Source organism: Impatiens glandulifera, chromosome 4 (assembly GCF_907164915.1).
Source record: "Impatiens glandulifera chromosome 4, dImpGla2.1, whole genome shotgun sequence".
In the NCBI taxonomy this organism is placed as follows: domain Eukaryota; kingdom Viridiplantae; phylum Streptophyta; class Magnoliopsida; order Ericales; family Balsaminaceae; genus Impatiens; species Impatiens glandulifera.
The window spans coordinates 49,746,084-49,758,713 of NC_061865.1; the positions used below are offsets into that span (position 1 = coordinate 49,746,084).

The following is a 12,630-nucleotide window of genomic DNA, read 5'->3' on the forward strand; positions in this document are numbered from 1 at the left end:
TCGTTAAAATTCCACCATAAATAACGATTATCTAAAGAACGAAATCTTTGATGGAATATTTAACTCTCAATTTTTTTTTTCAATAAAATTATATTTATTATTGTTAAGACTCTTCTACTAACATTTGTATCAATTTACTCGTCATTGGTAAATAATCACATAAATTATTATCCAATAAATTTTAATTATAATATTATATAATAATTGAATTCAAAATTCACATTTTCATTAAAAAATATCATAAAAGACTTTATAGAACACTGCTTAAGTTTTTCACAATTAATTTTAGAAAGTTAATACAATTTTGTTAGTTGAATTAAGTTATTATTATTATTTTTCTTTCTAAAATATTAGATTTGATATTTGTTCCTTCCAAGAGGTGGAGTCAATTTATAAATCTGATAGCTACTTTCCTAACGCGCTTTTCTGGGCCCCTCCTATTCTACATTACATCAGAAAGAAGACCGAAAGAACAAGACTTGAAAATATTTATATATTTTTTTTATTCAATAATGCGCATACACACTAGTTTATTTTATTAGAAACAACTATATATTAATTTTTGTTTTAACCATGACATGTCCTCTTAGTTTTATTTATTTCAATTTTAGTTTTGGTTAGGTTTAAATTTTGTTTGTTTGTATGTTCTTATGGCTTATTTGATCTTATTAAAATAAATTATTGGAAGATAATCACAATATTTTTTTTTTAGTAGGATGACAATTCATGTTAGATTTGGGGTGATCCGTGACCAGTTCGGACATGTTTGGCGTTCAGATGGGATGCGGTTAACAATTTTCTTTTATTCCGTAAGGGAATGGAACAAATCGGTATTTGGCCACATCCTGGCAAAGAAGAACCGAACCGACTAATGGCTCGAATTGGGTTCCGAAAAAAAAATATATATTCGGTTCAAATTTGATAATACCCGTTAATTTCTTACAAAATTCAATATAATTTACTGTTTGTTTATCTAATTATTAAAAAAAATGTAAAACATTCTTTTATCTGCTCATTTTATTTAGAATTTTCTCGTTATTTTTTTAAATTTATCCCTAATTTTTTTCAAACTCACCCCAATCATGAATTCTAGGTTTGTCTCGGTTCGGATGTACATGTTAGTAAGTTAAATGATACTAATATGAACATGACATGTTTAATAATTCGGGTGGGATAAAATATTTAACCTGAACTTAACATGTATATTTGTAATTGACATGAACTTGACCTGACTCAACTCAAATTCAACCCAATTTAATATGATTTAATTAATATCAAATCTTTTTATTTCAGAAACCACATCAGAAACAATGAAGCTAAATCATAAATATATATGCTTAAAATTATCTTATAAAAAATGAATGTGAGAAAAAAATGACAAACACAAAACTTTAAAAAAAAAAATTATTAACGGCTTTGGAGATCTATTTTGAGTAATTTCAGATCGACCCATTTTTGTCATGTTTATTAATCATGTAAATGGATTGAAATAATTTCGACCTGAACTAAAATATACACGATCCTAATCTGTTTTTTTCGTATTTGATTCGGATGATATTTTTGTGTGTAGTCAGTATTTAATATTTAAAGTATTATATAAAAAAAAAGTTTCATTCAAACAACTCCATATCATCAAAACTTAATCAATAAGTATTCAAGTTTGATACAATATTTTTCTATATTCACATTATAATGACTTAATTTAAGTATAATATTTTTGTTTTTATTATGTAATCTTGTGTGGTATTATTTGTTGTTCTAGTTAAAATTTTATATTTTATACTACTATACACATAATCAAGATTAAAAATATATTAATATATATAATTATTTTTTTAATATAAAAAACTTGTATAACATCTATTTTAAATATTAAAAGTAATCATGACCTGCTATTTAATTATTTAACATTATCTTTATAAATAACCGTCCAAATTATTTTATAATCAATTTTCTTTTAACTATCGCAAACACACAATTTAATCGAGCGCAGAACTTGTCAGCGGACTCGAATCCAAAACCTGAGTCTGAGATATCCATCTTTTGTTACCGTTAAACGAGAAGAATGAATTATTTTATTTTATTTTATAAATTTAATTTCAATATATAAATTGTTTTGTTATCCCACTAAATTTATTTTCAAATAAACTCTAATTAATAAATAATCCCACTTTTAACAAGATCAATAAACTAAATAAACTAAATAAACTAATAGTAAGAATGTTTATTTCAACTGTAAACAAAAATGGAGCATGATGTTGCACACCAATCTCTTCACTTTCTCATACTGGTCCTCCATTTCTACATTTCTACATTTCTTCTTGGCGGCGACCGAACTTCCTTAATCGATTACTCTTCCTTCTTACGCATCTTGGTCGGAAAACGTGTAATCGGGCGACAATTGCTTTCCACCATCAAGTAATTGCCATCATTGTTCCTTTCTTCTCACACTACACTTTGTTTTCTCTCCCTATTTCTTCTCGCAAGCTACTGCTCTATGATTGATTGTCTTTACTGGGTTCTCTACTCGCCGTGCTTACGTTGCTTAGAACATCTCCGGGGATTTTTGTTTGTAAATGTCGCAGAAAAGGCAGCAGTATGATGACGAGTATCCATCGGACGATAATGGGTCCGATGAAAAACGTCAAAATTTGGGAAGGTAATTGAATTCCTTTAACTTTTTGTACTAAATATACCCGGTTGTTTGTTTCCTAAGAGGATTCTAGTTAGAACTATTAGAATGATTTGGACAATAAGTGTAAAACTAGAGTTAAGAACAACTACAGTCGAAAGGGGATACCTGGGTAAGTCTCAAGTTCTAAATAATTGTTTTGCAAGAAAATTTTGAGATTGAAATGGATGAATGTTTTGGGATTAAACAAAATATATCTAAGCAGAACAAACATCAACTCAAATGAAAGTATAGGAAGTTAGAACTGAAATTTTACTTCCAGGATACCTAGAGCATGAGTCTTGCCCATCTATGTGTAACACAATGGATTATATGGCTCAAGATCACTTCATCCCAGTTTTCATGAGGTATACATGAGGGATCATTTTCTCTCAACCCTCGTTCTCTTCTCCTTGCCTTGTCTTTCTCAATCCCCCTCAAATCGGAGGTAACGAATCAAGGATTTGTTTCAATTGTTTCATGATTATCTAATCTTGAAGTTAACGTCGAATTCTAGAGAAATCAAAAGAGATGAACATTAGGGTTATGATTATAACTTCAATTGAAGTGGTTTGCGTAGTAGAGATAAAGCTTTTATGTCCCTGTTTTTTTCTATACCTTTCTTACTCCTTTTTTAAAAATTGGTTGCTTTGAATGGTATTCCTTCAAATCACATATGCCTTGAGGTAGTCTCATGACCAACAAGATTATGAATAAGTCTATCATCCAGCGAATTGTTGATAGTGCCTGGAAACTGTGAAGAGGAGTTACAGTGACTAAAATGGGAGACAGTTTTTTTTTAGAAAACGACATAATGTTATTAAAAAAAAGACTCGAAAAGGCCAAAGGATTACAAGAGTTCAGGATTCAGGCTAAACAAGCCTTTGCCAAAAATGAATGAACCAACAAGATGAAAACATAAAAAACAACCAGAATGAGAACAAAAGTGAAGAACACAAATAACGAAGCTTAGAGCGCCTTGAAATCAGAAGTAATGGTGACTTTCTCATATGCAATGTTCCATCTTTGACCAATCAACTAATTCTTTTCACAAGTGGGAGACAGTTTGTTTATCTTCTTCTTTGACTTGATTGAGGACCGGTAATGGGTCCTTGATCACGATCCCTGGAATTACGATGGGGATCAATGGTTTTCCAATTTTGGCAGAATGATGATAATTTGGAGGAATTACATTTCAACCATTCTCCTTTCTGGATGCATATGACTAGAAGAGGTTATATCATCCCTATTATGTTCTGCATATTAGTGTAAAGAAGAGGTTATACCATCCCTATTGAGTTCTGTGTATTGGCGAAATTGCAGGAATGGTGGGCTCGGTTCAACAAAATTTTGTTGATCCTGATATCTAAGAGACCACCCTTTGCATTAGAGTACGGTTGAATGTTCAAAATTCATTGCCGAAGTGATACTGGCTCCTTTGAGAGGATAGGGATGATTTATGGATCCCATTTAAGTTTGAAAAGTTTGGTATTTTTTGTTTCAAGTGTGGACGACTAAGGCATGATTATCTGGGATGCGAGGTTGACTGTATACATCAATGTGCTTAGGTACCGGAATTAAAGCCTTTTATGATACCTATCAGCAATGTGTACTGGATATGAATGACCCGTGTATTAAGTACCTAATATTGGTTCAACCCTTGAATGTTGATCACGAAGAGCACAATAAATATGATCTAAGGACGCATGATGTACAACTGAGTTACTCATTTGGTGGAGTACATAAAACTCAAAATAGACATGCTACGTATGTTCCAAATAGATTTCATTCAATTCCTGCATTTGGAAAGAATATGATGATAAATGAAAATGCAATTGAAAGACCTAGATAATCTACCGAAGGAGTGTTGGGTTATGAATAAATCTCCAAGCTTATTTTACAGATTAATTCAAAATTTGGAAATCCTTGAAACCTAAGCCACCCACGTTTTTACTCACGATCATTTTAAACCATTTACACTAATGAATTCACTTAAAACCTATGCCACCCATTACTCAAGTTCTCCAAATCATAAACTCATTGACCGGCGTAAGTAGTTTAACATGGCTCCAAAAACCTGGGTGGATTGGGATTCAGGGATTCCTAAATAGTAAATATTGAATGAATCACTTCTTGTGAAAAAGGCTTGGAGATTCATTGAGAGTTTTGTGGGTCATGAAAATATTAAGTGCATGATTGCATGAACTCAAACTTGGTTTGTTAGAATCAGGATATTTTACATCAACACTTTGACACTATGACTGTGGCTGATATTGTCACTATTCCCATTCAATTTTCGGATCAATCTGATAAATTTGGTTGGCCCCGTATTGTCAATGGATGTTTCTTTTTGTGAAATAAGCATATCTTGTGGGTCATCAACAAAGGATGAGGGTACAATTGCCATCATATTTTCATCTAGAACCATCTCTTCGGAATAATGGAATCTTTTGTGGCCTCCTAAAATTCATCAATTTTTTAGTGGAAGTGTTGCAAAAATTCGGTGGCTACTCGTGAAATCTTTTTTGAAGTAAGGTAGTTTTGACTTCGATATGCCCTTATGTAATCAGGAAGAATAATCTATTGAACATCTATTATGTTTAGATGTAATTGGGCTAAACCCATTTGGAAACATAATCTGAAGTTGGCCTTTGCATATGTTGATAGTACTTTTAGTTTTGGAATTTAGCTCCAGGGTATTCTTTCTCAGTTTCCAGATATTCAGGATCTCGTGTTTTGTTGCTTCTCAGTTTGGATAATTTGGATCTCTCATGTTAATAAGGCACTATTTGATTATGGACACCTTTGTTATAGAATAACTTTTTGTGCTATTGCCAAATCCATGAAGGAATGATATTTTGTCCATAGTTCACAAAACACAACTATGCCATTGTGCCCGAGGCGATTGGAAAAATTGGAACCACTTCCATTGGAATATATCAATATTAACTCGCACTTCATCATAAATTCGACTACTAAACAAGTTGTTGTTTCTCTCATTACTGGGTATGAATTTGAACAACTACTTTTGACTAAAGGCCCAATTACCTAATAGGCTCGAACTTTGAGCGTTTTTAGTTTGATTTGAGCCATATGAGGCTCGAACTATGAACTATCAAAGTTTTGGTTTTTTAAGGCTTTTTACTAACGTCCGTTTATTTAAATAAATTATATGATATCTAGTAAAATGAGAAAAAAAAATTATTCTCTTAGTCTCTTCTCTATGTCTGTGGGCTCCTCTTAAAATGTTTCATTTCTTCATCTTATTCATTAATCCGTTCAATCACATTAGATCTATATGAATCTTCCGCAGAATATCACGACTAACCATTCCGACAACGAATGTGAGTATTCTCCACTCGTCTCCCTCTCTCGAGTTAGGGTTTGATTTAGGAATAGTGAAGACAGTGCGTATTTTAGGTTTTACAGCGACCAATCCGTATTTTAGATTTTACTGATTTTTTTAAGAATCATTATGATGAAGAAATTTTGAGGAACTCACAGACAAAAAAGAGACTAAGAGAAGAATTATATATTTTTTTTCTCTTTTTGTCCGATGTCATATAATTTGTATAAATAAATGTCACGTCATATTAAATAAACGGACCTAACGTCCGTTTACTAAAAAACCCAAAATGACACAAACATTGATAGTTCGAGCTCCATATGGCTCAAATCAAAGTTTGAGCCTCATATGGTAAAAACGCTCAAAGTTTGAGCCTCTTTAGGTAAATGCAAATGGTGTTTATTGAAATATTTAACTGAATTGTGTTTATAATAAATCATATAAATCGAAAAATGAAACTCTTATGTTGCCATTGTTGTGGACTAGCTTTTAGTTATGAGGAAATGAGGAAATTTTGTTGTCATTTATACCAGTAGAAGAGCTTCATGGCTAATATGCTGAAGCATGTTTTGTTAGTCTGACATTGCTGTTTCAAATGATAACTATAGTAATAAGTGTTTTCATTCATTGAAGAGACTTTTACAATATTGTCCACATGAATAAATAAGTTTCTTATACATGGTTGTAGCAGATGTAGGTTATCTTCCCATAGATGACAAGAATCTCAATGACCTTTCCCCCCTCCCTCTGTGATCTAGTTTGCCTGACTAACATGACAAAATACTGATTATCCTTCATTTTATATTCAAGGTTGACAAATATAATATGATTCAGGAGACAGTTGGAATATGCACTTTAAGATAGCATCATAAGTCCTTATTTAAGTCAACGTGTATCACAACAGAAATAGTCATTTTCTTACTTTTTGATGTTCCTTGCTCTATTCTAGTGTGGTATTGGACGTGAAGAGCATGTGCAAGAACCTGTTTGAGATGAAAACATTGGAATCCTTAGTCCGGAAAGTGGTAAGTGCATAATTCCAATTAGTATATGGTGTTGAAGTATCCGAATATTGTTATCATACTTTTTCCATTTACTTGACATCCTGTTTAATTTAATCATTTAAAGATAATCTTTGTAAAGTAGTTCACAGTCAACTAGTCAGTCCTCAAAATATACTTTTTTTTTTCTTCCTTTTCATATATAGTATTTCATATCATGACTTATACTTAACTGACCTTTTTTGGTGGGGATAGGGGAATGAAATTATACTTTCTGTTTACTACTTTGGCGATATGCCCTCTTAGCATCCATGAGAGCTTGCAGTTTCTTTTTGTGCCAACATTGTGATAGATGTTCATTTATGAGATAGGAATCTAGAATAAAATAGGATACATAGAAATAGGGATGAGAAATTGCCCACAGCGGGTAGCTGAGCAGATAAGATGTTGTGAGTTCGATCCTATCATTCAAACAATATAATAAAATAAGGGTGACAAACTAACAATTTCCTTTGATAAATATGATACAATGTCTATATATATATATATATATATATAATCCTAATCTAATTACTATTCTAATTTAATTATCTAATCTTACCATAATAACTATTTGGTTTGCCATAATTGTCATATTCTTGTGCTAAAATTATCTGCTCAAAAGAAACATAACTAATATCCTAATTGCTCGTCTTCCGGCCACGTGTCATCACCAAATTGCTCATTTGAATGCCCTAATATATATTATTTTCATATATAAACCCCTCCTGGAAAAACGATCATCACGAGTGTTGAGAAGAACTTTGTGGATGCTCGATCAAAGACATCTGAATATGTCCTTCATCTTTGTAAGTCATAGTCCCACAAACGCAAAACGAATCGTTTGAAGGGTACCAATCTCTAGCATCTCATTCTTAAAACAACCTCTTCCAAATTATAGAACTTTGTCAACAACTTGGAGAAATACATTGAAGGGATCAACATATAGCTGCTCATATGATAGATTATCACAAGAAATAATGACTGTTTTTGAGTTTATGTTTTTTGCGAAAAGGAAAAAACTTTGTATTAATAATGAAAAGATTTACAGAATTTTAATGAGATGATGAACATGCTCAGTCCTCTAAGATAAAAAGTATACATCATAAATTTCATCCGTTGAACAGAGTTTATTGTTATATATATGGTTGCGGTAAGGTTAAAAGTCACTATTTGAAGCATCATTGGCCAGTGATGACTCCGGTGATTCTATAGTATTTTTTTAAGCATCAAATATGTTTATTGAATAATTGTGGTCACCAGCAATATGTGCACAGATGAAATTGAGAAATAAGAGTGTATTGGGTTAAAACTGAAAATTTAGTGTTAAGAATCTTGAATTTTAATTGCTAAATTAGTTAAAGTGTGAAAAGTAAATGTTGAATAAACCAAATAAAGATATCTAGATTTGAAGTAATAGATATGCCAGTTGATTTGATCAAATGTGAAACTGACGCGGAGAAAGTACTTAAAGACTATTTTATCGTTATATTAACTTAATTTGATTAATTTTCAATGGTTAAAGTTGTCTTTTGGACGTTGTTACTATATTACCGTGTTAAGTCATTCATAGTTTACTAAATCAAGACATGTTTTTTAGCTTAATTTGAACTAATCTAAACGATCAAAAGATTTTAATTATCATTATAAATGAACTTAATTCAAATAAGGACTTAATTATTTAAATTAAGTGAGAAGTTAGTTATGAAACACAACATAAGAGATTACAATGGCCAATGTCAAAGAATCCTTGATTCTTATCTAATCTCCCGCTAAAATTATGCTTGCTAGTATAGAGATGATATACAATCTCATTAACACTAAGTAGTATGATATTGACCAACTACTATGTAAGTTGTGTCATTCTCTTATTTTTTTTATCCTTCTCTCAGTTCTGAATTGATAAATATAAGCATTTAGCATAACTTTCTGATATTAACATGCTTGATAGGTAAAAGAAGAAATTGATATGGCTTTGAAGAAGCATTTTGGTAGTATGAAGTGGTTAGTTATTTTGCTTTCCGAATTTGGTTATGATCTCTAGAAACAATGTCTTCATTCAATCTGCACCTGTGATTAGGAAATCCGAGGAGGAGATGTCTTCTAAGGAATCAAGAAGCTTGAAGTTGAAATTCATAAATAGTATCTCTCTTCCAGTATTCACCGGGGCTCGTATTGACAGTGAAGACTCTAAGGCCTTGAGAGTAGCTTTACTTGATTTGTCTACTGATCAAATTGTTCACTCTGGGCCAGGATCATCTGCAAAGGTGGAAATTGTTGTCCTTGAAGGATATTTTGATGCTGATGTTGAAAGTAGTAATTGGACACCTGAAGAGTTTAGTAACAATGTTGTTCGAGAACGGGTAGGGAAGAAGCCTCTTCTTTATGGAGATACATGTTTGAAACTTAAAGAGGGTGTTGGCTTGGTTGGAGATATTTTATTTACTGACAACTCAAGCTGGACCAGAAGTCGTAAATTTAGATTGGGGGCAAGGATCATGGATAATGTTGATGGAGTAAGAGTAAGAGAGGCAATGTCCGAATCCTTTGTAGTCAAAGATCATCGTGGTGAATGTGAGTATCCATTTATCCATGCTAGTTTTTAATTTTCAATGTCTTAGAATTATCGTTTTAAAAGCAAGGAAAGAAGTTCATTTTGATTTTTGAGCATCATGGCACACTCGTTTTGATTCCTCAACTTTTAAACTTGGCTTACATTATTTCTCATTTTTCTAATAACTCTGTTACGGTCTAAATTTTAAAAATAGAGGAAACAAACAAAAAGAGCATAGCACATGTTGAGGAAATAAAACGATCATTTGGTACAAGTTCAGGAAGTGAATGAATTCCATCCTGAAAGCAATCTCCTAGATCTAGCTGGAAAACATCATTTTTAAGGATTTATCCTTTTATCTTGCAGCCTGTGTCACCTTAGGAAGCATTTCACGGAGAATGCTTTACTTGTCAATTTTTGCTTCTTTATAAATGATTCTGATTGTAACCCTCGTTTGATGAGGGTTTTCCTTTTTCTTTTGCTAGGGAATAACCCACTGTCCAATTAACAATCTAAACACCATTCAAATCATTAACTAAAATATTCAAATATTAGTTTTTCATTATAATTATATCACCAAGTAATGTTTTTTTCCAAATAACTTAGATTTTCATAACCTACATAAACAAGATCATATGGAAATAACCCTAGATCAAATGTCTAAGTTTCTATACATGCACAGATGAGAAGTGAAAACATTTCTAAGCTTCCCTTTTTCAACTGAAAACATTTCTAAGCTTCCCTTTTTCAACTTCTTTTACCACAGTTTTCAAGTTTGTCCACATAACACCACCATTGGTTTCTGTCTTTCAGTGTACAAGAAGCACCACCCTCCGTCTCTGACTGATGACGTATGGAGATTAGAGAAAATTGGCAAAGACGGAGCTTTCCACAAGCGCCTGAGTAAAGAAAAAATACACACCGTCAGAGACTTTCTGAGGTTGCTCAATTTAAACCCTGCAAGGCTTAAAAATGTAATTTTATCTTTTACTGAACCACAGCATGAATTTTTGGTTAAAAATAATAATAATCAGCTTTAAGGTTGATATGATTATTTTTTTGTGCTAGTTCAGATCTTTGGCGGGGGTATGTCTTCGAAAATGTGGCAAGTTACGGTTGAACACGCTTGCACATGCTTAATTGGTGAAGCATTGTATCATTACTATCCGCCTGGATCACAGCAGAAGAAGCGAGGGGTGGTTTTCAATATTGTGGGACAAGTCACTGGGCTATTTATCGATTGCCATTATAACCCAGTTCATAAACTTTCAGAGATTGAAAAGGTATTATTCACTTATTCATATACTAGATTTCTTTTACCAAAATGACATGATTTTCATTAACCTACATCAAATAAGGCCTTGGATTTTATCAATCAAATCATTCAGATTCATCAACTAAATACCATGCCTTGTTTTTTTCTCTTTTTTTTTTTAAATGAAGAACCATTTTATTAAAATTCAAAAAAGAGTTTACAAGTTTAACTTGAAATGTTGAGCAACAGACTTTGCTTACAACACAACAAAAACTAAAGAAAAAATCAATTACAATTCTAACAAAAGCTTGAACACAACTTGAAACAAACACTAATTAACTCATAAAAAATGTATCTTCTCACATGATCAATATTCGTCATGACTTACTCACTATCAATGCTCCACTCTTCGCAAAGGATCCAATTCACTACAATGCTCCACCTTTTACCTGGCATCGTTTGATGTGAGTTATTTGAAATTAATTCCAAATAATCCACTGTCCAATCATGAACCAAAATATATATTGTACAAAGAATATTTTCATCAATTTAACTCAAATAACCCAAAATAATCATTTTTTTTTCATCTAACAAGTTTTTCTCCCCAAAAGAAACTTGAATAATCAATTAAGCTCATAGTCACACTCACTCTTTCAGGATGAATGCCAAAGATTAGTGGAATCTGCATTTGAACATTGGGAGGATGTAACTAGCTACGATAACGAAAGCTCTGTGTTAGATCCATCCAACAGCAATTCTGGTTGTAGCAGTAAAATGTCAACTAGAATGGTCATCGACGATGGGTTTCTACTACCAACACATTCACCCTACTCCTCATCCTCAATCATTGATATCCATGGTTTAGATGACTTCAAATTCCATGACATAGATATGGATCTTAGACTCGATGAACCTCCTCTAGGAACAACAACCTTCTCATGTGAAGATGGGTACTTACAGTATTTAAATACCGATGATACCCTTCAAACCCAAAATTCGAAGTTTATCTTGTCTCAGACAGGAGCTTTTGCACAGAGGAAATGGAAAATGTTATTTAGTGTCATCAGGTTCTTCTCGGTAAGAAGGATTGTTGGCAAAAGAGATAAATTGTAGGGCATCTTTATTAGAAAATACTATACCATTACTTCCTGAGTTGAACTTTTGTGTGCAGTTTAGATAGGCAGGAAGGCATTGGTATACAATATGTTTACTTCTTAATGGTTGTACAAAGAAACTTAGTATATTTTCATTATTGAGAAATAGTTTATGTAATAGACTTTATTTAAATGTATGATGCTTATGTATCTTTATTAGCAAAAGTCCTCTTTGGCTTTTTTTTCTTCTTCAAATTCAACCTTATAATGATTGTATATCTCAATAGAATAATACCTACAAAAGGGACAATTGAATGTTCCATTTCTTTTTCATAAAAGGATCCAATTTTATTTGAAATTTGAGAAAAAGAAGCTTACAATGTTTCAAAAGATGTTGCACTAAAGGAGGAACAAAGGGTTATTATTTTGATACTTTGGACCCACTCTAAAAATTTCAGAAAAAAAAAAAAAATAATGACAGCCGTGGGATTAGAACCCACGCCCTTTCGGACCAGAGCCTAAATCTGGCGCCTTAGACCGCTCGGCCAAACTGTCTTATGTCAAAGTAAAAATAGTAAAACAATTAATTATTTAAAATATATTTTTGTAGTGTATTATCCAATAACTTAGCAAGGAAAATGTTTTATTTTAATTAAAATATTATTTTCAT

At 32.1% G+C, this 12,630-nt stretch overlaps 1 protein-coding gene across 3 annotated transcripts; it reads left to right on the plus strand.

The window, feature by feature from the left end:
- Positions 1-2,261: 2,261 nt before the first annotated feature.
- Positions 2,262-12,199, plus strand: LOC124934320 (calmodulin-binding protein 60 A-like). 3 transcript variants are annotated; one of them, XM_047474834.1, is made up of 8 exons: positions 2,262-2,418; positions 2,586-2,659; positions 6,967-7,042; positions 9,009-9,061; positions 9,138-9,631; positions 10,425-10,585; positions 10,685-10,894; positions 11,524-12,199. In XM_047474834.1, the coding sequence occupies exons 3-8, from the start codon at positions 6,989-6,991 to the stop codon at positions 11,977-11,979; spliced, it is 1,428 nt and encodes a 475-aa protein (XP_047330790.1). In that variant the 5' UTR covers positions 2,262-2,418; positions 2,586-2,659; positions 6,967-6,988; the 3' UTR covers positions 11,980-12,199. The 3 variants fall into 3 exon arrangements, with proteins under 3 accessions (XP_047330790.1, XP_047330789.1, XP_047330791.1); XM_047474833.1 differs by having other exon boundaries at positions 2,283-2,659; XM_047474835.1 differs by lacking the exons at positions 2,262-2,418; positions 2,586-2,659; positions 9,009-9,061.
- Positions 12,200-12,630: the final 431 nt, after the last annotated feature.

Excerpts from the sequence above, each read along its gene's own strand:
- LOC124934320 (XM_047474833.1), top strand. The coding sequence starts at position 2,577 with ATGTCGCAGAAAAGGCAGCAGTATGATGACGAGTATCCATCGGACGAT. Across the intron at positions 10,586-10,684 it reads ACCCTGCAAGGCTTAAAAAT|ATCTTTGGCGGGGGTATGTC; the intron begins GTAATTTTATCT and ends GTGCTAGTTCAG. Across the intron at positions 10,895-11,523 it reads AACTTTCAGAGATTGAAAAG|GATGAATGCCAAAGATTAGT; the intron begins GTATTATTCACT and ends TCACTCTTTCAG.